Source organism: Fringilla coelebs, assembly GCF_963513975.1.
Source record: "Fringilla coelebs genome assembly, chromosome: 11".
NCBI classification, from domain to species: domain Eukaryota; kingdom Metazoa; phylum Chordata; class Aves; order Passeriformes; family Fringillidae; genus Fringilla; species Fringilla coelebs.
Genome location: NC_140037.1, coordinates 4,931,479 through 4,958,777, shown reverse-complemented (window position 1 = coordinate 4,958,777; position 27,299 = coordinate 4,931,479). Strand labels below are relative to the sequence as shown.

The 27,299-nt window shown below is 58.8% G+C and overlaps 1 protein-coding gene across 1 annotated transcript; it reads right to left on the bottom strand.

Annotated features, from left to right (window-relative positions):
• Nucleotides 1-1,757: 1,757 nt before the first annotated feature.
• BCORL1 (BCL6 corepressor like 1) lies at nt 1,758-25,300 on the bottom strand. Its single transcript, XM_084212765.1, has 14 exons — nt 25,191-25,300; nt 17,764-17,902; nt 15,280-15,370; nt 12,476-15,034; nt 12,003-12,177; nt 11,458-11,538; nt 10,861-11,316; nt 8,664-8,893; nt 8,358-8,564; nt 8,113-8,279; nt 7,832-7,977; nt 6,894-6,971; nt 3,441-3,594; nt 1,758-2,397 (listed from the first exon to the last, which is right to left on the bottom strand). The coding sequence occupies exons 2-14, from the start codon at nt 17,847-17,849 to the stop codon at nt 2,121-2,123; spliced, it is 4,707 nt and encodes a 1,568-aa protein (XP_084068891.1). The 5' UTR covers nt 17,850-17,902; nt 25,191-25,300; the 3' UTR covers nt 1,758-2,120.
• Nucleotides 25,301-27,299: the final 1,999 nt, after the last annotated feature.

Below are 27,299 nucleotides of genomic sequence, written 5' to 3'. Positions count from 1 at the left end.
GCAGGATCCCAGGGACAGCCACAGCTCCAGGCAGCCACTAAAGCCTGAGCACAGCACCTCACAGAAGTGGGGATGGACAGCACTGCCACCCTACTCTTGGCCATGGCTCATAGAGATGAACCAGTTTTAATAATATACTTCATTTCTCTAACTGTGCCTACCTTTGCCTGGTCTATCAGGAGAAAGTCGGCTGCGGGTGAGGCCTGTTCAGAGCGGGAGAGCCCCTGAGCTCTTCCAGCCAAGCAGAGCCCGTGCCCATGGCCTCCACCAGGCTTCAGGTGCTCCAGCTCCTCTGGTTGAGATCCCTGGGCTGGTGCTGGTGGCCAGCCCACAACTGAACCCTGTCAGCTCCCTCCCACCCATCCGCTTCCAAGTGACCATTGCAGATGATTTATTTGGTGAGTTTTCCCTATGGCTGCACCTCCTTAGGTTCACAAGGAACCTCCCCAGTATGGGAGCACCTCTCCCCTCTCTTTTTAAGACCTGCCTTGACTGCTCCTGTACCACTTTGGGGAGTTCCTCTTGGTGGTTTGTGGGCAAAGCTTTCCTCCTAGTCTTGTCATGGTGGAATTCCTGCTGTCCTTCCCAAGGAAACAAATAAACTACAGCACTGCCCTGAGCGCCCTCTGCTCCCACAGAGGCGAGGAAAGCCAGCCAGGGAACAGCTGCCCCATGGATGGGCTGGGGGTGCTGGGACCAGACAGGGCTACCCTGACATCTGTGTTTGGGGATCGCTGGCCTTGGCTGCAGAGTTCCCAGCACCAGGGTCAGGCAGGAAGCTGGGAGGAGCAGTGGAGCCTCCCTGGTTTTCCAGCTGTGCAGATACATGGGCCCTGCAGGTCCCACAGGCCACTTCCCCTCTCCCTTCCCTGAGCCACAGACTCAGGCTGACATGCACAGAAATCTGCCTGGACATGAAAAAAAAAAAGGCAGGAGCCAGGGAGCCTGATGCAGGTTTTTTCTGTACATCAGTGTTTTTGACACCACAGCCTGTTGCTGCATATAATAAAACAGAAATCAGAAAGAGCAACCAGAATACACACCCAAAGGCAAAAAAACCCTTGGCTTAAAGAAGATGCTGCCGGGCCCTCGAGGGAAGGCTGGCAGCGGGGCTCCAAGGGGGGAAAACGCCTGCCCTGGCTGGGGAGAAAACACAACACAAAGAAAAAACGAACCAACAAAAAAACTCACCCAAGGCTCCCGCTGCGGAGCGGGGAGAGCCAGAAATCCCCCGATTGTCCCGACCTCAGTCCTGTTAGCACCTGTACAATAAAACTGTACCGGCCCCGAGGCAGAGCAGCCCGCCCGCACCCGCTGCTGCACAGAAAGCTGCTCCCGGGACACCGGCGGGGCGCGGGGAGCGGGCCAAGGGGCGGCTCCTGCCGAGGGGACAGAGCCTGGGGCGGGGCACAAGCTGCCGAAGCGAGGGACGCGCCGGGGGCCGCGGGCTGCGCCTGCCGGGCGGCACCGCCGGGGACAGGGAGCAGCAGCACGAATGAGATGGAGGAGGAGCACGGCAGAGGATGGAGCAGTGGGGCTGGCTCCCGGCTGGGGCTGAGTGCTGGCAGCAGGAGCCAGCTACAAGGGCAAGGGAAGGGGCTGTCCCCTGGCTTGTTGCCAGGGAGGGACGGGAACCCCTGGGCCTGGCTGGCCTCGGGGCACGCTGGAGAGGGGCGGGGGACGGCCTCATCCCACAGCCCGGAGCTCACCATCACAGTGATACAGACTCAGCAAAAACAAAGAAAACATTACAAATTAAATACTAATTAAATAAATACTATGGAAGACATTGGGAGGGGGAGGGCAAACGGAGAGGCGAGTTCCGTAGGGTCCGGTGGGGAGGGGCGGCGGCTCGACCCCCTCGCTGAGCCCCGTGCAGGGGGTTCCATCCATCACCCACCGGAGCTGGACGAGGCGGCGGCGGCAGCGACCGCCACTGCTCGTGGGCGGGGGACCTTGGGAATGCCTTGGAGGCGAGGGTCCTCCCTCCCCAGCTGGCGGAGACCCTGAGGAGAGGAGGAGCGGCTGCTCTAAGACTCGGGTCCCTGCTGCTGGCGCTGAGAGCTGCTTCCCCTTGGTCCTTATTATTGCCTCGTGATGCCGGGAGTGGCCTGTCCCCGTCAGCTGCTCCAGGCCTGGTACTCCACCGCCGAGCCCAGCAGCTGCAGCAGCTCGGGCTCGTAGTGCACCAGCTCCACAGTCTCTGCCGCGCCCGGCGCCAGCTCGGGGCTTGCTGGCACCTCCTCCTCCGCCAGCACCTGGCTGAGGGACACCTGGCGCTGGAACTCTGCCCGGGGCAGCGTGGCCACCTCGAAGTGCGGGAAGCGGGCCTGGAATATGCGGGAGGACAGCTTCAGCCGCTTGAGCACATCAGAGAACAGGAACCAGTTGCAGGGCCTGCAAGGATGGCAAGAGCACAGTGGGTTATAGGGGTGGAGAGGGCTGCAGGCACGGTGCCCTCCCCCCTGCCTCCTGCCATGCTGGCCCTCCCCTCTGGCCCTGGCACTGTTCTCCACGTGCTGCTTCCCGTCAGGAGCCCACGGACTGGGGTTTGATCACGGCCTCACAGGTCACAGCTTTTTAAAACACTCACAGCCAGGCAGGGACACTGACATGAAAAGTCCTGCCTTCAACAAGGTCCTGGCAGCTTCCCTGCCGGGAATAAGCCACATGGTCAGGAAATGGAGCTTCTGGTGTGGTTTATTGCTGGAGGGCATGCTGCATGTGTCCCTCAGCATGGACAAACACTGGCAGGCACAGAATCTGCTGCAGAGAAGAGTGGTGCTTTGCTTGCTGCCACTTCCAAGTCACCCTTCTGCCCCACCAACAACCACTGTGTCACAGGGGGTGCAGGTGGGAATGCTGTTCCAGTGCTGGGACTGATTTAGCCATGATGGAAAGGAAACAATCTCAGAACCATAACTGTGAGCTGCTGCTGAAGGAACACAGAGCTAGAACTAGCAGGACAACAGGAATGAGAGAGGGGATCTTCCTGACAGGCCCAGCAGAGGGACACTCAGGGCAGCAGTATGTGCCTGGCCACGGAGGGTGGGGGGAACCCTGATGAGCCTTCCCTACTCCCTAAGAACATTCCAGGCTGTGCCAAGCCAGGCACAGGTTCCCCAACTTCCTCAGTGCCACAGCCACAACTTTCCTCTGCTGTCCAGAGCAGCTGTGGCTGCCCCACCCCTGGAAGTGTCCAAGGCCAGCCTGGATGTGGCTTGGAGCACCCTGGTCTAATGGAAGGTGTCCCTGCCCATGGCAGGGGGGTGGAATGGGATGAGCTATAAGACCCTTCCCAACCCAAACCATTCTGGGATTCTGTGATTAACCCCAGTTATTCCAGCTATTAACCCCACTAGAAGAACCAAGGTGCTGCTGCCTGTGCCGGGGCTGCAGGCACGCGTGGTCCTGCTCAGTGCTCAGGAAGAGGCACTCACCCCCGGGAGACGGACACTTGGAGGTTGTAGCTGGGAAGCAGCGGCTTGTCTGAGAACTCAAACATGAAGTTATCTGCTTCTTGCTCCTCTTCCTCCTGGTCTGAGCTCCCTGGAGGGTTGAGCAGCAGGTCACAGCCGATGCTGTCCTTCCCTTCTGCAACAGGACAGAGGTTGGCACTGCTCAGTCACACACCAGCCCGTGCTGGTACTCTCTGGCCACTGCCATAACCCCACCGGCACCTTCCCACAACATTCCTGCAGCTATGTGAGAACTGCACACCTCCTGCTCCCCTCCAGCCCCTCATCCCAGAGGAACATGGAGCAAGTGCTGGCTGCTCTGCATGGAGAGATTGCTCACTGGCCAGGTGAGGTGGGGAGAGCATCCCTAGTCGTGGCAGGAAGCTCAGGTGTGCTCTGGTCCCACAGGTGGGAGAGGGCACAGTCTGCAGCATCAGCCACCCCACTGGTAGACCCCAGACTCCCTCCAAAATGACCTTTGCTCCTCTCCCATGCCAGCACAGAGATCCTCAGCCTGGAAGAGCTTGGAACAGCAAGGAGAGAGGAGGATGTAGAGAGGCTTTGCCTGCACAGGCCCTACCAAGGAAGCCACAGCAAGCACTCTGCTCCTCAAGAGCTTCTCCACCCAGATCCCACCCTCAGAACCTCTGGCAGGTGATCCAGGGCAGCCAGCACCCATCTCAGTGAGGAGAGCAAGGCTGTGCCACCAGAGACTAATCCAACCAAGGCACAAGCATGAGGGGAAATATAAGGTGGATATACACAAGTTCTTCCCCGTGAGAGTGGTGAGGACCTGGCATAGGCCTCAGAGAAGCTGTGGCAGCCCCATCCCTGAAAGTGTCCAAGGCCAGGTTGGATGGGGCTTGGAGCAACCTGGGAGACTGGAAGGTATCCCTGTTCGTGGCAGAAAAGTGGAATAAGGTGGTCGTTAAGGTTCTTCCAACTCAAACCAGTGCATGATTCTATGACTTAAGAGAATTTGCCTGGTTGTTCCAGGAGGCATCTGAGCTCCAGCAGAATTTGTGTCCAGAGGGGATGAAGAACAGCAGGCTGGATCCAAAACCATTTAAAACCAGGTAATTTTCCTATTTACCAATCTGAAAAGCTCCTGTTGAAGAGAAGCTTGCTGCCTGGATTTTATTAGGAAGAGGTGTGAATAGTCTTAAGTTTGCAGAGTGGTGTTGTCCCATTGAGATAATACAGGAGAACTCCAAAAACTTCCAGATAAGAGAATTTAGATACTACAGAGAGCAGCAAGACCCAATGTGTCCCTAAGCAAATAAACCAATCATGCAAAAGTTCAACCCCACGCACAAGAGAAAAGGCTGAAAAAAAGAAAATCTTCTGGTGTGCTGCATGAGGAAGCTTCACACACCCAGCTGCTCACCCAGCACAAGTGGGATTCCAACTGAGGAAAACAGCAGATGACAGGGGACACTGGCTCAGGCAGGGTCTTGGGGAAAAACAGTTATTTCCTAGTGCTGCCAAGGGAAAAAAATTCCCTAAGAAAGAGGGTGCTGAAATCATCCAAACTTGCTATAGAATAGGGCAAAAATAAGTGACGTGATTATTGATCCAATGTTGCTGCTGGCAAAGCTCAGATGCCATCGCTGAAAAACCTCAGATATCCTGAGCAACTCAGAAAAAAATAATTAAATGCATTAAATGTGGCAAAAATAGGGCTCACTGTCTGTCCTGAAAGCCCAGTCCTGTCCGTCTGCCCGTGCAAAGTCTGGGACAAGGACAGGAACATTCTGTACCACTGAGGGAGACAATCAGGCACAACAATGCCTGTCCCAGGTGGAGACAAACCCCGGACTGGGACTTTGTGTCTGGAGCTCCAGCAGCACCAAGCGCAGGACACTGATGACTTTTCCACACCTCAGAGATCCCACACCCTGGCTTCCTTCATTATCCTTCTGCCCCCAGAGAGTTGCAGCCCTCAAGGAAAATGTGGACAGCATTCCTGCCTCAAAGAACAGGAACAGCTCATGCAGGGCTTGGGATTTCTCCTGTATCCTGAGTGACATACAGTGCTTCAGCTGGTGGAGCTGATGGAAAGGGAGATTTCAAAGGACTGATCCACGGGAGGAGGAGAGTTTGCTGCCTGTGATGATTGAGAGCAGCTCCCTTATTCCAGAGCAGAACCTGGAACCTTCCCTGCCCCGGGCTGTACCTGTTCCAGGTGACCCGAGGTGACTGCTGAGGTACCTGAGCCAGAAAGGGGCATTGCAGAACACACAGTAAACAGCCTGTAAAGAAACCAGCTCATGTCTCAGGCTTGGGCATCCTGGTTTTTCTGTGGCTCTGGCAGTGGCCGGCAGCGGTGCCTGGCACAGCACAGGTGACGTGGGGCTGGCACCTCAGCTGCTGCTGCTGTAAACTGATCCCAGGGGATGGGGAGGAGGGTCCCTTCCTCTGCCTGCTGGAAACAGACCTGGCAGGTTAAGGGATCACTTCCCAGCTGGGTTAGCTCCTGCCTGGCCAGGCAGCCCCATGGATGGGGTGGCAGGAAATCAGTGATGAATCAAAAGGGGTAGTATCTTTAAAAACATTGCAAAGAACAGTTATTTTTCTTTGTAAAGACTTGTGACAGCTTTGAGAGTGAGAAATTCTGAGGAAGGAGGCTGAGGTTTGAACTGTTCCCTTGGCAGGACTGAGGTACTGCAGCCTACAAACAGTGCTCTCAGGAGTGAAGAATTTCTCCTGTTCTGGAATGGAAAGACATCAGGGTCCTCCAAAGACAAGTCCTCTTCCAGGAGCAACCTCCTGAATGTATCAGATTTTTCTTTCTAGAAGGATGTTGGAACAAATACAATCAACAAGCAGTCTCTCAGCCTGCACCGTTAAATGCTCCAAGTCCTTATGGAGGTCTCAGGAGCACTGAACTTGGAAGAGGCTGGAGGGACTCCAGTGTGCTACAGATCCAGAACATCTTCAATTGTAACCACAGTTTTGAAGAAGTGACAGTAAAGGCAGCAGTCAGCCCTTTACTGGGAAAAATGCCTTGTGTTGTAAGAACAGGACCTCCCCTGGATGAACATCTCCTCTCCAAAGCAGAGGAGAGGGATGGGCAGCTCTGAGAACCTGGAAGTTCAAGACTTCTATACCTTGAAGGAACGAGTATGTCCTTCACGTTCCTTGGTGACCGGTTAGCAGAGGAGCAACAAGAATGACATGCTTGGGATCGTCAGCCAAAGACCCTCAGGAATCAGCAGCAGCACCTGCAGCCCAGTCCCACACTTGAAGGGATGCACATATTCAGCTTCCCAAAGAAGTCCCTCCCAGGAGCAACTCCCAGCATGTATCACCACAGCAAGGTCTCTTCCCAAAGTGTGAGTAGAGAGGGATGTGGCCAAAGCCAAGGTAATGATGTGTTTTCCACAGCATCACCTCCTGCTCTGCTGCCACCGACCCGGCCCGTGCTGCACTCACCGAGCACGGAGCTGCTGTAGAAATCCCAGGCTGTCCGAGGGTCTCCGTCACTGCGGCCCTGCAGATCTGACAGGTAATCTAGAGAGAGAAAATCCAGACAGTTAATGGCTTGAAGCATCCTCCTGGTGTGCACATCCACAGATCCAGGGGGAGCTGCTTCACCCCTGCTGCTTATCCCACTTGGGCATTACGGCAAAAGCTGAACGACAGCTGCAGGACGGGTGTTGCTGCTTAGGGGTGGGCATCACCCCAACCAGGAAATGGGAGCTGAAAAGGGAAAACAAAGGCAGTGTGAAGTGGCTTGGAAAGAAAGATTTGTAGAACAGTCCTGAGCTCCAAATCACCATCCCCAAAACCTGTATGAGTAGTTGACCCTAGAGGAGCTCACATAGCAGTGAGAAAAGAGAGTTTTGTCAACAGTGGGGATTGTCTGTCTTGTCTCTGTCTGGGAGCCACCTCTGGCTGTCCCTTCCTTACTGTCATGGAGAAGCCACAACACTTGTCTTGCGTGTACACAAATGGCACCGAATGCGGCCACAGGGATCCAAAACAGCCCCTTCTGCCAGCAGCACTATTTGGGTAGGGCTCTTTTGTCATAGAAGGCAGCATTATTTGGCAACAAAAATCCGCTCCCTTAGGTTAAGCAGTAGAACCAGGGACTGTGGAACAGCATCTCCAAGCAGAGCACTGTCTTTAGTTGTGTGACCACAGGACAGCCATCTCCTTGCACACTCAAAACTGAAAAGTGACTTTTATCTTATACAGGAAACACATACAATTCTGTAATTAAAGTTTGGGTGGTAAAAACACGCTTCTGTGACAGAACAGAGCTAAAGACAAAGTCATTTTCTGCTCAGGCCCTTTCACATCTAGATTTGGCCCTATATGCTGCCAGAGGGGAAGGTCTGGAGCACTGTCACCCCAGGCCTGGCACCTACCACAGAGGAAGCGCTTCATCACATCGCTGGTGGCCAACTTCACTGCTGTCTGCCCAGAGTATGTGGCCAGAGTGGGATCAGCACCATAGGAAAGGAGAAGCCACATGGTTTCCAGGTTGTCATTCGCTACTGCGTCATGGATAGGCCTGCAAGGGCAGAAAGGGACCGGGAGTTTGCTAAGGAAATGCTCTGGTTTGGGTTAAGATCAGTTTAGTGATGAACAACCCGAAGACCGCACTGTTGGTCCCTGCCCCACGCTGCCCCACGCTGCGCTGGCTCACCTGGTGCCATCCTGGGCACTGCAGTTGACGTTGGCGCCGTGCTGGAGCAGGATGTGCAGGATGTCAATCCAGCCGCGTGCACAGGCCTCGTGCAGGGCCGTGTACCCCGCGTTGTCATGGTGGTTCACGTCACTGCTCTTCTTTTGCAGGCAGTACAGCACCACATCCTGCACAGCAAGAGCACGGCTGTGACAACCAGCCCAGGCAGGGCAGCAGGGCTACATGCAGGAGGGCACAGGACTCACCTTGTAGCCCAGGCGAGCTGCTCGCTGCAGGAGCGTCTCCCCTGCATTCTTGTTCACAATCAGCCGCCGAGCTCCGGGAGGAACATTCTGGGCTGGGGCCAGCTCAGGGGAACTCCCTGGGCTGGCCCGATGGGACTTACAAAGTGTCCATAAGTCCTGGGGCTTCTTCGGAGAGCACATTTTGGGCTGGTTGCAGCAGCCTTTCCCCTGGGAAAGAAAGGAATACAACTCCTTGGCACATGTGGCCACGACTCATAGGAGTCCCCTTCTCCCCTCACATGTTCCCCTCATCCGTTGAAGCCATACCTTCCCCTCGTCACAGATCCCTGCCAGGTGTTTGGTTTTACATTTGCGTTTTCCTGATGGTTTCTCTAGCTCTTCTTGGACAGGAGAGGTGTCAGAGTGCTCCAGGAAGAAGCCATTCCGAAAGTCCGTGTGTCCTTGAGGTTTCCGGGGGGATGGGGATAGCCTGCTCCTCAGCTGCAGCTCTGTGCCTTTGCCCTTCCCAGACTCCTTCTGCTTCCGGTGCCTGCAATCTAAAGGAGAAATGTGAACAAGTGTGGAGCTTCTGTAGGTACCACACTGATGGTCACCCAGACCTCTGCCACCAGGCAAGATAAACTGCCCATCTCTGAGAGCTGCACAGAAGTCAGAGAAGTTGTGGCTGCACCATCCCTGGAAGTGCCCAAGGCCAGGCTGGACATGGCTTACAGCACCCTGGGATAGTGGAAGGTGTCCCTGCCCATGGCAGGGGTGGAACTGGATGTGCTTTAAGATCTCTTCCAACCCAAACCTTTCTGGGGCTCCATGATTCAAAATCCAGCCCCAGGACAGGGGCACTGCAGGAAGGAGAAGGAGAGGGAACACAAAGATTCTCCCATCTGGCATGAACTCAGCATGTACATGAGACACCCAAGGAAAGGTGGGAGAAGGATTCATTGGGATATGTCTTATAGGGGCAGGACAAGCAGGCGCTGTCTGTGAACACTCAGTACTTGCTGCCTAAACATAACACGCCTGCTTTGCCCTCTCACATCTTCCCCTGAAGTTAAGGAGCACATATAGGTTTTCATTAACATGCATCCAGTTAAGAAGCACCAGGATTCCTCAGGGGAAGTCCAGCCTTTTCTTCCCTGAATGGAGGAATCCTGCTCACCCAATCCTGCAGCATGAAACTTACAGGCATTCCATGAAATGAGTAAGAGATCAGTTAAAGGAGACAGAGAAAAGGACTTTGCAGTGCATGGAGAGCACTTCAGGACTCTACTGCCACCGGAGGTGGCTCCAGGCCACAACTTCTGAATCCCAACTACAGCAGGTCCAGCCTCTGAGGGAAGCTGGACAGACAGACTCATAACATATGTGGTAAAGCTGCTGGCAAACCCTCCTGAATGCCACTGCAAAGCTCCTTCCAGGCTCCCGTTCTGAATAGGAGGCATCCCAAGAGTGTCCGAGTTGCCAAGACACCAGGAAGCCAACTGGAAACTTTGTTCCGGGTCTGACCGAGGCTCCCAGACAGCACAGGATAGTGTAACGCTGTGCTGGAGCCGATACCAGCTGCTGGGAGGACAGCAGCCACCTCTGCTCCCCACAGCATCTCAGCAGCACCTGAGTGCCAGTCTGAGCTCCAATGTGGCGGAAGGCAACAGGGCCCTGGCCATTTCATGCTCTCCAAGAGCACAGCCCAAGCATGCAGAAGGCTGGCACAGGTGCTGCCCATGACAGCTTTCCCCCCGATGTCACCTGTGTGACTCTGGACTACGAGCCACAGCCAAGCAGCAGCACACACCGAGCACGGCTGCACAGGTCCCACAGCCTCCACTGTCCCTGCACAGAGAGAGGGGACTGCAGAGACTGCTGCCCTCAGGGATGTGCTCATCGTGGATTTAGGTTTCACAGAGGGGCTGGCAGTGGCAGGGGAAGGCACAGGAGCAGTGGCAGAGCAGAGGTGGGCACAGGCAGGCTCAGCGTGTTCCTCCTCACACCTGCAAACCACAGAGGGGGATCCCCCATCACTGCACCCTTGCTAATCCTCTCACCCTTGTGCTCCCTAGTGCAAGTCTGCAAACGACCCTCATAGAGCAAGACAAAGCCAAGAGCAGCCCAGTTGGATCGGGACGGCTCCACATCCCCCTGTGTTAGCACAGATAGCTGAGCATGACTCCCAGGGACCCTGCTTGTCCAGAAATATTCCACTGTGCTACCTCATCCCATTCGCATTTTCCCATGCCCTCTGTCTTAATCCAAGGGTAAGATCAGTGTCTAATTAGCCACATAAATTGCTGTTTACTGCTCAGGATTTTACTGTAAATGTTTTTGAAAGAAGAGTTGGTCAATTGAAGCAGCCCATGCTACAGCCACCAGGTCATTAAAAGAGACGAGTTTCATCATTACAAGAAAAATAATGAAAACCAAATCCCCCCAAAAATTCCACACATAACAAAACAAAAATTTCCCCTGCTGGTCCCCAGTTTAGTACCTGAACCCCTTTCCCAGGTTGTACCTGCTTTGGATTTCCGCCTTCGGTGGGGATATCCCACTTGCTCCTCCTCCCGCTCAGTCAGGTATTCCCCTGTCTGGTATTTCCGACTTTTCTGCCGTCTCCTTTTCTTCCTTTTGATGTGGCCATCCTCCTCCTCCTCCTCCTCCTCCTCGTTGGGCTCCCACACCTGCCTGGGTGATTCTGCTCTCCAGGGCAGCTCCCGGGTCCTCCGCGTGTGACAGCTGCTCCTCCCAGACACAGACCTGTCCCTGTCCCTGTCCCTGCGGCTGTGGCAGCGGGATGTCCTGTGGGATTTGCGCAGCTTGCGATGTTTCAAGGATGTCTCCTCCTCCTCCTCCTCCTCCTCTTCTTCCTCTTCCTCTTCTTCTTCCTGATCCTCCTCCAGCAATGGTAAAATCTCAGGACCATTCACATCACACTCTCCCGTCACACCAGCAGAAGAGCCAGCAATGCTTCCTGCAAAAAAGTGGGATTTCTAGCTGACAAAAAAGCCAAGAGGATCCACAAGGCAAAGCCTCAAAACAGGACAAGGCAACATGAAAAGGGAATGCTCCCAGTCCAAGCAGGACTGTCACCGGGAGCTGGGCACCAACTCACCCGACTGACTGCGTGTCCGGCTGCTGAGCACCACCGGAATGAAATCCCGGAAGTTGTTCTTGGGCTTCTTCTCCAAGTAACCTGTGAGGAAAACCAAACGGTGAGAACATAGATCACAGACCTGTGATGTGGGAAGAGCAGTGCAGTGTCACCACAGCAGGGCCTGCTGTGATGGCCCAAGGCTTTAAACCAACAGAGGTTGTCTTAGATTGGACATAGAGAAGTTTTTGAAAATGAGGGTCCTAAAACACTAGCACAGGTTCTCCAGAGGAGTGGGGGATGTGCCATCTCTGGAAACATCTAAGGCCAGGCTTGACCAGGAGCAACTTGATCTAGTGGAAGGTGCCCCTGCCCATGGCAGCAGAGTGGAAAAACATGAGCTTTAAGGTTCCTCCCAACCTCCTCCATTCTGGGAGTATGATCATGCTGCATCTCTGTTTTGGATCCCAACCCAGCTCCAGAGGCCATTTGGCTTCAGGAGAACAGCAGTTTGGCCTCTAGGGCAGCCTGATCCCACAGGAACCCACTGCCATTCCCAAGAGTACCTTCCTCATGGCTGTCTCCACGGTGAGCCAGAGATGGGCACTCTGTCTTCGCTGGCCTCCTACGCTTGCGCTTTACCCCGAGGCTGTTGTGATCTGTGATGGAACCCGGGCCGCCTCGGCCTTCCCGGCCTGCCTGCTTGCCAAGCTCATGTGGATTGTCGTGGTGTTTTTGCCACTGTGAAAGGAGGACATGGGGTGAAGCTGGAGTTTCCCACTGACTGAGCTGGAGCAGCACAAAAAGGACAAAACTCTATCTCCACTGGTTATGCTAGTGCCCTCCACCTTTTTTGACAATCCGGATACATTTCTGTCCTGGACAACCTGCAGCACAGGTACATTCCCCCACAGCCAGGCAACGCCCAGGAGCACGGGTAGAAAGCCCTGTGCCCTCAACTGTCCCCCCATGAGAGCTCCCTCCTCTCCCACAGCCCCACCTTTGCCCTGCCCCAGCAGTCCCAGCCCATCCCATGCACCTTCCGGCCATGCATGCTCCGGCTTCCCAACTTGCTTGGGGACTCCTCACTGTCCTGGCCTTGGCACTTCAGTCTCTTGTGGCTCTGCCTGGTGTCCCCATCATGCTGCCGTTTGGCCTTGCAGCGTGTGCCACCCTCCTGCTTGATTTGCCCCGTTCCTTTGAGCTTGGCCTCAGTGAAGGCCTGGGGAGCCGCTCCAGCATGCAGGCAGGTCACCGAGGGAAAGGACACATCACACTCCACTCGTTCCTTCTTGACCCTGCACAGATCCACCTGCTGCACGCACGGGAGGGGCTCCATGGCCGGTGGCTCCTGGGAGCTCTTGCAGCCCAGCTCCTTGCGCTGGCCATCTGTGGGCACCTCTGGCACCATCCGCAGGCCCTGCTGCCCAGCCGTTGGCAGGTCATGTGACAAATATGCCGCTAACACTTGGTTTTTGGGTTTTGCATCTGGCTGTTTGAGGCTACAGCTCCCCTGGGGAGCCTCAGTCTGTGTGTTGCTCTCCTGACCGGAGTCAGCCTCTGGCTGAGTGCACTCCTGACTCTTTGGAGGGTTTTCCAGCTTCCCCTTCTCCCCTTTCCCATCCAAAGCGCTGGTATGGAAAGCTGGACCTGCCTCCGGTGGTGCTGGGTTGGCCGGCTCCTCACAGGGCTTGGGCAAGGCCCGGCAGCTCTTGCTCTTGGCCGCAGCATCTTGTTCGCCCTCCGGCAGGCTCTGGGCAGCCGCACTGGGCTCGGTGGGCTGCACGCTCGGGAATGCCGGCAGCTTGCCTGCCCCAGCTATCTTGCAGGGGCTGCTCTGGTTCAGGGGCAGCTGTCCTGCTGTGGAGATGCCGATGGAAAGCAGCGGGGTTTGATGGTATGGAGACCAGCCCAGAGGCAGAAGTTGAGGATTGGAAGGTTTTCCATTGATGGTGCATCGCGGGTACACGCTTCCCTGGACAGGATTCCAGGTGGTAATGTCCTTGGACTGATACAAAGGAGCTCCTGGAGCAGCTCTACCATGAAGAAGTTTCCTGGCAGGATCCTGCTGTCCTTCCGTGCCAGCCTGGTTGGCTTTCTTTCCACAGAGAACACCGGCACTCCGGGGCTCACCCTGGTCAATGATGGAGATGGGCTCCTGCTTGGGCAGGTGGCGAGGGTCCCTGCTGAGGCTCATGCCGACATCCTTGCTGAGCAGCAGCGAGGCTGGCACCGGGTTGGCGACACCAACGTAAGTGCCAGGAATGGTGCTGATGAGCGTGGTGTTCTTCACCCAGGAGCCCTGCTCGCCGTTGCGCAGGAACTCAGGAAAGATGACCAAAGGTGGGGTGGTGCCAAGGCACGAGGTGACGCTGCTGCCTGTGGCCTGTGCCGCACGCTGGGACTTGGAGAGGACAGTGGTGAGCAGCGCTTTGCTGCTGGTGTGCACGGGGGTGAGGATGGGCATGGGAGGGGTCTTGCGCTGGCTGGGTGGAGGCAGTTTCTGGCGGTTGGACTTGGAGGAGAGATCAAGAGGCATCTCACTGCACTCCGGGGATGAGACCATCTCACGCTCTAGCTGGGGAGGGGACTTCAGAGGAGACAGGGAAGTGGCAGCTCCCGGTGCATGTGGCTCAGGAGCTGCCGCTGCCGGGGCTCTGGCCTGCACAGCTGTGCCAGAGGAAGGAGCAGCGCTCCCCCCTGGTGCTGGTGCTGCTGGCAGAGCCTGGCTGGAGGGCAGGGCGAGACTGGTGCTGGACAGGGGAGTGCTCTCAGCAGCAGCCTGGGCACTACTTCCACCCGAACGTGGTGGGCAGCTGAGCTGATTCACCTCCACAGACACCACTTTGGCATCCGAAGCCAAGGGCCTGGTGACAGAGAAGGTGTAGGGGTAGGAACGCAGCTCTGGGGAAGCGATAATGCCCGGTAGGCAACGCTCATGCAGGTAGGAAGGCAGGACGGGGAAGGTGAGTGTGGAGGAGACCCCCAGAGTGGCTGGGAGCGTGGCCACATTGAGCGGCTGCCCGCAGCTGGGAGGAGGGATGTACACCAGCGACTGGCTTGGGCTCAGCACAGCCCCAGCCTGGAAGGACAGGGGCAGCTTTTGCATAGCAGGGGCCTGAGAGGGGGGAAAGCAAACCCTGTTCAATGTGAAGGTGGCGGGACTGGAGGCAGAGTTGTTGCAGCTGGAGACAACCACAGACAACGTCCCTTCTGCCAGCACGCCTGGCCCTTGTGCTGCACTGCTCAGGGGGGTTTTCTCGTTCCCAGCAGGCTCAGTCTCTGAAGCCACGGAGCAGGCTGGGGCAGCATCAGCCTGCTTGTCGCTGGGAGGATCTGCTGGTGTCCAGGCAGCATCAGCACCACTGCTCTCCTGCTCCACAGCTCTGGGGGTTGCTGGCTCCTGCCCTCTGCCATCACCCTGACCTGCCAGAGGGCCCAGGGCGTTGTCTGTCACAGTCTTTCCCACACACTCCAGGTTTGGGTTAGGATCAGGTGGCTGTTCCTCCAGTTTGGGTCCAAGCTTTTCCTCCACCTTGCCATCAGCATCCAGCCCCTGGGCACTGCTGCCACCACCGCTGACTGCTGTGAGCTCCACCTGCAGCAGGAAGGGAGAAAGTGTTCCTGGGAGCTGTGCAAGTAGCACCCAGGGAAGCAGGAAGGATCTGCCTGGATGCGGAGGCAAAAGCAGTAAACAGCTTTGCCCAAAGGAGAGCATGGCTTTGCCTCACTGCATGTCTCTCAAAAAAGAGTCCATGAATCCATTAGGGAAAATGCTCCTGCTTGGCCTATTCCATCAGGGAATGGCCTTCTTGGACTCAGCTGTGCAGGCAAAGAACTCACCTTGGAAAGGCTGCTGCTGACACAAAACTCTTGAGACCCCAAGTGCTGGGAGCTGCTCGTTTTTGACTCCTCATCAGAAATGGGGGCTCTCCTAGGTGAAGAGGAAGACACAGCATTACAAAACCCCAAAATACACTCCCGGAATCTTACCTCTCCCTGCGCCCATGGGGGACAGTGGAGCAGCTGTACACCTTCCTTACCCACGGCCACCCAGCCTCATCATGAGCCAGCCCAGCCTTCCCCAGTATCACAGTCTGGTGCCACACACCTGTTCCTGTCCCCTTCATTTCTCATTCTGTCCCACCACACCTTTTCATCCTCCCCTGAGTCTCATCCTGCTTGTCTTTTTCCCAACAGGCACCTCCTCATTCCCATTCCTTCTGTTTCCTCCCTGCCCCGGTCCCTGTCCCTGCCCAGCTGCCAGTGGGGATCTCCCTCTGGTGCCAAAGCTCTCTGGGCTCAGGAGGCCTGGACAGGAGCGAAGAGCATCCGTGACCATCCCGATGTGCCATGTCTTGCTGGCCAGCATGTCTGGACCCTTCATCTCTGGAATGTGATTCCTCAGTGGAAGGCCTGGACAGGACAAGGACAAGGACTGTGGCCTCTTTGGGACACTCCTTCCCCGATGGTATTCATTGGACAGCACTTTCCCACTGTTTTGCTTGGGACAAGCTGCTATTGCAAGCACAAAACAGATCAAGTCTGAATTCTGTTGATGACATAATTTCAGCCGGATTTGCTTCCTATGTCCTGGGCTTTCACAGCATTCACAGACACAGAGCTGAGGGCACACAATTTGTCTTTGGACTCAGCACCCCCAGTGCTGGGGCTCTGTTACATACCCCTAGCATCAGGATCTCATTCTGGGCTGCCTCAGCCCTAGGACTCTGCTTCGTACCCCCAGTGCCAGGAACATTCTCTGTACCCCTTGCAGCAGGACCCTGCTCTGTTCCCCCAGTATCAGGAACCTGCTCTGTATGCTCAGCCCCAGGACGCTGCTCTTACCCCTACTGCTGGGACCCTGCTTGGGGCTGTTTCCGTGCCATCCCCACCGACCTTCCGGTCAGTGACAGCAGGTCGGTCCCTCCAGGGGCTCCCCGGCCCGGCCGCCAGAGCCCGCGGGGCGGGGATGGCGGCCGAGGCAAAGCCGCCTCAGCCGGCGGCGGGGGTGAACGGGACGAGAGGCCGGAGCGGGCGGGAATCCCCGGGTCGCCGCGGGGCCGGAGCGGGCGGGGGTCTCGAGGCTGCCGCGGGGCCGGAGCGGGCGGGGGTCTCGGGGCTGCCGCGGACGCCGCGGGGCCGGAGCGGAGCGGGGCCGGGGCCGAGCGCGAGGGGGAGCCCGAGCGCAGCCGCCCGCCCGCGGCCCCGCGGGGCCCGCCCGGGCACGGCGCTCCCGGCGCTTCCCGGTCCGAAGCTCGCCCGCCGCTACCCGCAGAGCCGGCGAGACCCCCCTGCCCAGCTTCCCTCGGCTGCCCCGGAGCAGCCCTGAGGGCAGTGCGTGGTCTCCGCCCGGCCCTGCCGGGGCTCCTCGCGATGCCGCCCGCACAGACGGGGCCCAAGGAATGAGATGAGGATCGGGGACAAGAGAGCGCCCGGGCGCAGTCCCCCGGTCTGCCCAAACGTCTCAAAATTTGACGCCTCTTGTAAACTCGGAGCAGCGCCGAGAGGCTCGGCGGGTATCGCCATCGGAGCCCTTATCTGCGGGACGCAGGGCGCCCGGCGGTGCTGCGGGCGGCAGATCGGCCCTGCCCGAGCCAGACCTGGGGCTCGTCCCTGCCCACCGCTGCTGCACCAGCCTCGAGGGACACCCGCCAAAACCCTCGCCACCCGCGGCCAGCAATGACAGCTACACACTGCCTCCGTGCACATAAAACTTCCCTGGCTTCGGCAAATGTATGGAACAGACGTGGTGGCCTTGAGGAAGCCACAAACTAGTAGGTTCTGAGAATAAGACCCCTAGCCATGGGAATGAACAGGTGATGCAAAGCGACAGAGCTTGGCTTGATCGATCCTACCTCCCAGCCACTAATCCTCCCTAATCTTATGTTTGGTGGCAAGTCACAACCCTCCCATCTGATCATCTAGTTGGCATAAACCCTCCTGGGTCACCAAAAGTTTTAGTTCAAGCTCTTTCCCTTCCTGGGCCATTGAGAGCACCCGTCTAGTGAAGAGAATAGCACAGGCAGACAACTTGGTCTTGTCAGCATCAAAGCTGTGGAGGTAATGTAACCACACATGGGCAACAGATCTTCTGATGAAACCTCCAGCACACTCCTTGCTGGAGCAGGAGATGTGGGACCCTCCTGGAATGCCAGCATATCCAGTACATCAAACTCCTCCCTATGGCTCATTTGCACTTTGGGCCATTTTAGACCCCAGTAAAAAGGGGTTGAGTCAGCACCAGCTCCCTTCCCACAGCCTCTCCAGATCCCTAAGAGGCTTCCTCGTGCCTCCTTTCCCCTGCCCGCCACCCACGCACCTCACCTCTCCTCGTTGAGGCCACACATGCGAATCCGCTCTGTGCTGGTCCAGTTGTGCACCCCGCTGTAGAGAGGTGCTGTAGAGATCATGACAGCTGCTCCTCACCCTCCAGGACCTGCTGGGGCTCCAGGGACCACTCTGCCTGCAAAAGGGAAACAGAAGGTTGGGAACTCTCCTCAAGTTGACTGATTCAATTCTCCTTTGAGAAAACTCGTCCCCAGCTTTGCTACCAGACAGATGGGGAACAACGCCCCAGGATGCCTGCCACAGGTCTGGAAGAGGGCTAGGAGGAAGAAGCAGTGCCTTTGGACAGAATCCACCATCCACTCATCCTCTCATTAAACACTGTTATTGCCACTGGCTACCACGAGAGTTTGACACAAGTGTCTTCACACACTCACACATCCTTTAAAACATTTCCCCCACTTTTCTTCTCCCTCCAGAGGAAACTCCAGCACCAGAAGACGCCAAGCAGAGCTGTACAAGGTGATGGTCTTTTACAGCACTGAAACTTCAAGGCTGCACAGGACTCTCCTAAAGCAGCCCATGGCAGGTCCTAGGGGCAAAGCCTCAAACAAGGAGGGTCTCTCCTCAACTGAGGGCTCCTGGAGGGAGCAGAGGTTTGCCAGTGGTGCTGCCAAGGGTTTATTCCCTCCTTCTGTGAGGAAGGTGCTGGTTTTCTTTGGAGTAATGGGTGGAAAACATGAGGGAATCCAGAGATTCAGGAGCATCCATGAGGCACTGTCAGCTGGGTGGAGCTTTTCAGGGGAGAGCGTTGCAGCCAATCGTGCAGCACTGGGTGTCGGAGCATTGAGAAGCTCTGCTGCTCCAGGGAAAAGGCAGAGGAGGAAGAGAGGACCTCCTGTGCTAACAAGTGGACTCGGCCAAACCAAGCAGGACTGACTGCAAAAGGGAGAGAGATGCTGTCAAGGAGGTTCAGGGAATTACTAAACCCTGAAGGTAAAGCAGGCACAGAGCCACGGCAACGCTCTCGGTGCAGCAGTGGGAGTGGGGATTAGCTGGAAGCAGCACGTGATCCCCAATCTCTGCCGGTTGTCTTTTGCCTGACAAACTCCTGGCGACACCAGCTCAGCACAGGACGAGCAGCAGCTTGTGCCATGAAAGGAGCCACACAGGGACCTGCCGGCCAGCAGCTCAAGGGATGAGCCACGGGGCTGAGCAGCTCCCCCGAGCACAGCTGCTGCCAGGTGTCCTCGCTGCAGCCTGAACGTGCCGGTGGGGATCCTCCGAGGAGGAAAAAGGGGCCAGGCAAACGGCAGAAATGGGGGCAAGGCAGCTGGTGTGCCAAAGAGAAACCGACGGACCCATCTGCACATACGAGGGCACAAGTGCGCAAACAGTGTACGGAAATCAGAGGTCAGGGGAAGAGGGGAAACCTGCTAAAAACACACACTGTGAGACGGGAGAAATCCTCAGCAGCGATGGGGGAGACGGGCAGACGCCAAGGCAGAGAGCAGGGTCATACCCAAAGAGACCGAGGTGGCTTGGAGCAGGAAGGGGAGGAGTCTTTCGATGCTTGGAGAGAAATGCAACATAAAGGAAATAGGGGAACAAACAATCTGCGGGGATTTCACCATCTTAGGCTAAACTGAAAGGAGGAACGTTCTGCCCCCAAGCACAGCAGCAGGACAGATGTTCCAGGAGGAATCAAAAGGGACCTACCTTCTCTGCAATGGGAGAAGGGGATGCGTGCAGCTGCACGACGTGGAGCTGGGGACAAGCAGAGATCAGGCGTGACCCCAGAATAGGTCTGGCAAGGGAGGAGTGATAACAGGGTGCCGTGAGGAGCTGGAAGAAACGGCACGTTTGGAGTGCTCAAGTAAGAGCTGGTCAAAAGGGCCGGAACGACGGCCACGGGAGGAGAGCTGGGAGGACACAGCGACAGAGATCAACACTGTTTCGTGGATTCTTGGCCTCTGTCCTCTACAGATGATGTGGGACACATGCCAAAGACAGGCATTTCACAGGGAACGAAGAACAGAAAAGAAAAATAATCCAGAGATGAACTCAGAGAAGGAATAAAACAGGGGCCAAGCACCAGACGTGGGTTCAAACACAAACCAGTGGAGCAACAGCATTCTTAAAAAGGCAGACCAGGAAGTTTATTGGGAAATGCAGGGATGAGCAGCCTCCCGATGCAACACTGAACCACAGAGAGCAACTGCAGCCTCCCTGGGTCAGAACACTCTTAGCCGAGTCGGCACAAGGAAAGCGAGCAGATCTCCCATCTACACTGGTGCAGTTGGAAGCAACATTAAAGGGATGTAATTAAACTCATAGGAAACCCTTAGAGAACACAACTAGGGCATGGCTTCACATGCCTGTCTTCAAGCAGAAGAAGCTGTTGAGAAAGTGTTAAAGCCCTTCTCACCCCTCACCCCTTCAGTCATGTCACTGAAGCCCTGCAGTATCCCCGTAAACCTTACCAGGGAGTTGATCTCTGTTTAAAACACTTTTTTCTTTTTTTTTTTTTCCTGGCTGGACTGGTTTTAACCCCTACCAGCTCCTAGATCAGCTTCACCAAGAGGGAGAGAGGGCAGAGCCTGGCACAGACTCTACTTAATCCACAACGTCTGCCAAAGGAAGTGTATACGAAACCACAGTCTTATTTTGATTTAGCTAAATAGGTGCTCAGCCAATTCTAATTAACGCCAAAGAAAACGAGTTTAGAATGAAGTAAGAACATCGAGGCATTCTGTGTGGGGAAGCTCATACGGTATTAAAGCTCCTTCACCTCCCGAAACGAAGCCCTAAGAACTGCAAGCAAGGAAGGTGCTGAACACACTCGCCTCCAACGGCAAACCCTCTGAGAGGTTTGCAATGAAACTACTACGGCGAATTAAAAGAAAAGGGGATTTTGTTCATGAAGGCAATACATCTCATCGTTTCGCAAAAGGAAACGATGCTACTCTGCAAACCCGCCTCTTCCAGGCTCCAGGAAAAGCAAAGCAGATGTTTTCCTTGCAGTGAAGGTGTGCAGTTACTCAGGTTAGTGATGACTTGGCTACTCATGGAAGCTCCCTTGGATTAAGTCAAGAAATTACTCTTCTGAAATATTGCTGTACAGTGATAGAAACAAGTTTCCAGAGATGAAGTTCTTCAGGAATGGACATTTTTTAACCATTATCTATTGACAAGTCCTCCTTGCAATGAAAACCCAACAGCACCAAGACAATCATCATTTCAGGGCAGGCTGAGCAAAGGTTCCAGGACATGCTCCCCCAGCATTCACCTACCAGCTCCCACTGCTGACAAGCATTAAGCCCATGCCATCTCCACGCTGACCCCTGTTGAACTCTGTCTGTTCCCTGGCTCTTGGGGATCCCAACTTGAGCTGCTTGAATTGAGGCTGCCTAATTGTTTCCCGCAGCCCCTCAAAGTCACACCTCCCACACCAGTGTTAATGCAGGAAAGGGGTTGCAAAGTAGATTGTGAAGCCATCCCGCTGCAGGCCACCCTCTTCTCCCAGCGACAGCAATCCCTTGGCCTGATCAGGTCCCTGACCTCAGCTTCTCAAGCGCCTGTTTTGGCAAACACACAAAGCAACTTCTCAGACTGGCACCAACCTGCCAGTCACAGATAGTCAAGGATTTGCTTCTCATTGGGGAGTTTGGTGCTGTTGGTGTTTGCCCTCACAGATACCACAACTATGTTGCCACCTGGTCTAACTCACTTTGATCAGATTACCCAGAGCCATGACCTCCTCCAGCATCCACCTTATGGCACCTGTAGTGGAGCCAGGCCTACCAGTGCAGGAAGGGGGCTTTTCCCTGCTCCTCCCAGAGACAGCCTCTGCCAATTACTTCTCCATGGTGCAAACACATCCCTCTGGTAAGACCATGCTGCCTTGATCCCCCACAAAAGGGTTTCCATGTATTTTCTTGCTCTGAGCATTTCCAAGTACTAAAACCATTTGGATTTCAAGGCGCTCACCCTTCCTCTCCGCAATGCCAGCCCCCGCACATGAGCTACACAGCAAGAGATGGACAGTGTCCCGCTGCACCCTGCCTAGGCAGGTGGGAGCTGACAGGTACTGAAACACCAGCAGCCCCCCTCCCCAGCACAAGGACTCCCTCTGCCTCCTCTGGGCAGGCACATCATCCCCAACACAGGTGGGAGAGCACCAAGCAAAGGCCCAACAGGCAGCAATGTGCTCCACTGCTGGCAACAGGAATTTAGACAATGGCACAAGTTCACCCAGGGAGAACATCAGCTTTGCCTTTCCCCCTGCCTGAGTGGCAGCCACAGCATGAGCTGACTTCAGGAATCCCAGTGTGAGTCACTTGGTGCAGCTCAGCTGCTCCAGAGCCTTTATGGACACAGTAAATGCTGCACAGTTGGTGGTGCCTCCATCCATGCTGGCATTGAGTGGGCCAGTGGCCCAGAGGAAGGAAAAGGACTTCCCAGCCCTAGGGTGTGGAACAGAGCAAGACTACCACATCCCTCGGAAGCAGAAGATGGGGAGGATGCTCTGGTTGCCCTCCCACAGCACCATGTGGCTCCTGTGGCCAGGGGACACTGCGGAAGGCCGGGAGCAATGCACTTTGACCCTGGAAACACACCCGCGGGAGATACCTTTGAAACATTCATTCCCAGAGCAGCAAAACCTGTAAGGAAGGGGGTTTTATCCCTTGGATGGCTACAAAATATAAAACGAGGTCAGCTGTGGGAAACTTGGGTGGGATTCAGCGCTCAGAGCGCAGCTGGCCACTTTGACAGGAGCGGGAGCAGCGGAATGAGGTGCAGTGTGCCCTGCAGCTCTTCTTGGGGGTCAGGTGGGCCAGAAGGGAACGGTCTGCAAAGACAGGCAGGTCTCCTTCCCTTGCCATACTTTGTTCACTTTGGCAATTCTTCGTTGCCATTAGTAACGCAGGCAAGGAATTCTATGTGTTTTGATATGGGATGGTCTGGTGTCCATCGGAGGTGCAGAGGGCCGGAGCAAGCACTCATGTCTCCAGCACCTCGGCTCTGAGCACCACTTTGGACAAGCTGGTGGAGTAAACTGATGGCAAAACATTAACAATGAAATAAAAAATTAAATCAAAAACCTATGATGGCCCTATCACAGGACTCGCAGTGGGCATGATATGCAATGAGGGAAAAATTTAAACAAGGAAACTAAAAAAAAAGGAGAACAGACTATCTTATGTTATATTATCACTCATGCAGAGGTCAGAAACTGGAGGAGAATGGACCAGGAATGACAAGAGTGGTACAAAATCCAGCAAGGACGGGCCAGGCCACCTCTGGGGCTGTCTGGGCACAGCGGTGCCCAGCGAGGGCAGCCCCGAGCCAGGTTTGGTCCCTGCTGCCTGCACAGCCGCCCCGGCCGCTGCAGAGCTGAGCCAGGCTTTGCCTACACGCATTTGCTTAAGCTGATTTAAAGACACAGTAACACCACACGTAATTATAGATCCTCGGCACGATGAATTGGAAATAAAAAAGAAAAAACCCATCCCTATTTCAGAAAAAAATAAAAGTTTGCTGCACACTGGGCAGTGCTGCGATAATTGGTCCCAGCTGCTGGACAACGGGTGTCACTAAACCCTGGCTTGTCTGCAACAACCAGGCTGCCCCCACCAAAGCCCACAAATTTTTAAAGGACTGTAAAAGAACTATGAAGGGATGATAATATTCAAAAATGTCTCTGACAAGGTGTACGTCATCCAAAACCCCAAAAGCAGAGCACAGCCTCCCATACCTGGGAGCCAGACTGGTGCTCCAGAGCCCAGAGGTCCCAAGGGCAGCTCTGAAGGCCAAACCCCGCTGGAGCCTGGGCTCTGACACCTGGAATGCGCCTCCAGACCCAGGTGACAGCAATGCTGCCGGTGTCCTCGACTGGCGCCACGGAGCCTCCAGCCAGGGCTGGCACCGGGACCACCTAAACCCACAGGGTGGCCAGGGCAATGGAAGCGGCACAGCGGAAAGGAAAGGGAAGGAAGTCAAGAGAAGACAGGGAAGGACAGGCGGCTACAGACAGGGCCAAAAAGATGCAGAGGAGCTGCGAAGGGCACGGGATGCACCGGCCCTGCCCTAGCGCTCATCCCCAGACTCCAGGGGATGAGGGTGCCAGAGAGCGGATGCTCTGTGACAGGAGAAACTCACTTCGTCTCTATTTTAGCCTGATGGACCTTCTCCCGGCGCTGCTCTGAACCGGCCTCACCCAGGCTGGGATGAGGGGACCGATGTCGCTCGCCGAGGAGCCAGGACCCCTCCCGGTACCGGCACGCTACCGCGGGAGGGCCGATTTCCTCCCCGGTGAGGGCGGCAGGAAGCGCCGCCTCCCTCGCCCGGTCCTGCCGCTGCCCGGCCATCACCGTGGGCACGGGCGGGGGACCGGCCGCCCCCGCCGCCCCGCCCCGGGCGTCGGGGGGCGTTGGCACGGAGCGGCACCGCCCCGGCCCCGGCCGCAGGCCGCCCCGGGTCCGGGTCCGTGGGGGTTACTCGGCGAGCCCCCCGCCCGAGGCGCGGCACGTCCTGCTCCCGAGCCCCGCGAGGCCACGGCACGGCCCACGGCCCCGCGCCGCCGCCGGGGCCCCGCGGGGCGGGCAGCCCCCCCTGCCCGGGACACGGCGGCCTCGCGGCCGCTCCGGGGGCTTCGCCCCGCACCCCGCAGCCTTGCCGGGGTCTAGGCCCCGCCGTGCTACCCCGCGCCCGCTCCCGCAGCCCCCGGCTCAACAGTTGCCCCCGGGGCCGCTCCCCGGCGGAGCGTCCCGCAGCCCCGGCAGGCGCGGCCGGGCCCCCGCGCTGCCGCACCGGGGCAGCCCCGGACATGGAGGTGGCGGCGGCCGTGCTGCCCCCGGGGAGGGCTCTTCCGCCACCGCCCGGCACCCGGTCGGCCGGCACCCGAAGCCGAACCGGCCCCGGGCACAGCGGCGGCCGGGGCGGGCTCGGGCCACGCCGCCAAACTCCACGAGCGCCCGGCGCCGCCGTCCCACCGCCGCCCCGGGAGCGCCGCGCTGCGCGGCCGCCCCGCCCCGCCGCGGGACCCCCCGCACCGCCCCGGCAGCGGCAGGTGCCGCCGGTGCCGGAGCTGGAGCAGCCGTGCCGGGCAGGGCAGCGGCTCCGCCGCGCCGTCGCGGGGCGGGGAGCGGAGCCGCCGCCGCCGCCCGCTGCCCCCCGCCCGGCGCTGTCAGTGCCCGCCGCGCCCCCATCGCTGTCCCGCCGCAGGACGTCGCCGGTCCCCCCAGCCCGCACCCCCCCCCGCACCGCCCCACCGCCGCCCCCGGGGGTGTCCCGGGACCGTTTCCATGGAGATCCCGTCCGGACGGCCGGAGGGGGGGGTCGGGCCACCCGCTCCCCTCCGCTTGCCCCCGTGTGCCGTGGGTGCGGGGCGGCGCGGGCCCGGGGTGCCCGGGCAGCGGGGGCCGGGGTCCAGCGCGGGGCGGTGCGGGGCGGTGGGTACGCACCTGCTTCCCGAGGCGGGCGAGCGGCGGGGGGCGGCGGGCCGGGGCGGGCCCCTGCCCCAGGCGGCGGGTCGGACCCCGGGCGCTGCGAGCGGCGGTTCGGCGGCAGCGGCGGCGGCGGAGGAGACACTGGCAGCGGCAGCCGGAGTGTGAGGGCGAGAGCGAGCCGCGGCCGCGCGGGCTGCCGGGAGCCGTAGTCCGTCCGCCGGGGCCGGGAGCCGCCGAGCCGCCCCGCGGACTGCGGGTCCCGGCGTGCCGCGCGCCCCGGCCCGCGCGGGGGGGCCGGTCCGGAGAGGGAACGGGCGGGCGCGGGGAGGGAACGAGGGAGGGAGCGCGGGGAGGGAGGGAGGGGGCTCCGCGCCCGGCGCGGCCCCGGGAGGGGCGGGGGTCGGGAGGCCGCCGCGCCCGGGGTTCGGCACGGCACGGAGCGGAGTGGCTCGGCACGGGGGGAGCCCAACGCACACACGCCCCGCACACACACACGCCCGCCCGACCCCGCGCCGGGGCACCGGCTCCCGCACCGGGGAGCGACGCTCGCTCCGCACCGGGGGGAGGAGAAGGATGGAGGAGGAGGCGGCAGCGGGGGCGGGCGCTCGCTCCACGCCCGGGCAGCGCCGGGCGCCCGACAGCGGGCAGAGCCGGACGGGCAGCGCACGGCGAGCGCGGCGCACGCAGCCCCGTTGCCCGCAGTCCCGATGTCCCCAGCCCTAGAGTCCTCAGCCCCGGTCCCCGACGCCCCGCTGCCCCCCGCCCCGTTGCCCTCCGCCCGGTACCGCCCCCCCCCTCCCCCGGGTGCCCACCGCCGGGCGCGGCCGTGGGAGGGTGTCCCCGAGCGCAGCGGGGCCGGCCGGTTGAGAGAACGCGGACCCGCCTGTCCAGCCCAGGTGGGCGTGTGGCCCCCACCCCGGCGACGCTGCCGCTGGGTGACCCCCCGAGCGCGCTCCCCCCTCCGGCTCGATACCCCGCGGGGGCGCGCAGCGCTGCGGGGCGGGGGTCGAGGCGCCTCCCCCGCGCCATGCGGGACATCGAGCGGCACGGCACGGTGCGGCGGCCGCAAGTTTGTCGCCTGTCCCTGCCCGCGGCACTGGGGCCCGCAGGCCCGGAGGCCGCCGCACCCCCCGTGGTGCCCGGCCAGGCCCGCTCCGCACCGTCCCGCACCGCCCCGGCGCTGACAGCCTCGCCCGGCCCGGGGCCGCGCCGCCCCCGGCACCCGCACGGGCCTCAGAGACCGGCGGCCTCGCAGCGCCCTGGCGCGGCCCCGCCGTGCGGGCACCGGCTGCCCGGCCCGGCCCGGCCCTGCCCGGCCACGCCGCCCCGGGCTGTGCCGGGCCCCGCGCAGCACCGCCCCGTGCCCGCTCTTCTCCCGCGGCCCCTCGCCCTGGCCCCGCCGCCCCCCTCTGCCCGGCCCCCGCGTACCGGCAGCTGGGGGGGCCGCGGGGGTCCCTGCTCCTGCACGACCCGTAGGGCGGGACCCGCCCCCCCGGCCCGCGGCGCGGGGGCTGCACGGGGACGGGCAGGACCGGCTGGTCCCGGGGCGCGGGGCGCGATGCCGCCACGGTGTCCCCCGTCCCCGTGCGGTGACACCGCGCTCCGGCATGGAGCGGCCCCGGGGGCGGGCAGGGGCCAGGGGCTCCCCGGGGCCGGGCCCCGCAGGGCTGCGTGGTGGGCTCGGAACGGGGCGGTGCTGCGGTGACCGCGGCCGCGATCCTGCGTGGGTGCTGTTGGGGGGGGGGGGGGCCGGCGGGGGCTGGAGGATGTCACCGTCCCGCGCCCGTGGCGTGCTGCTCGGACCCCTGTGGGCTCCGTCCTGCCCTCAGCCTGGCAGGACCCGTTTGCTCCCCCGGTTTGGTCCATCCGATGGCGAAGTCTCTTTTTAGTTCAGTGTTGCCATGGCTGGGGCCTTCATGAGGTGGGCATGGACTCCAAGGTGTGGCCACCCCCAGATGGCACATCTGGGTTGGCAGCCACACCCTGGTGTCACCTGCCGGGAGAGTCCTCTGCATCCTCAGCCCCAAACCTTTTCAGTGCCTAAGGAGAGGAAAAAACATCTTACACAGACATTGAGCTCTATTTTTTGCAGAAAAAGCCACAGCAGCCTGGGGCAGGAGATGG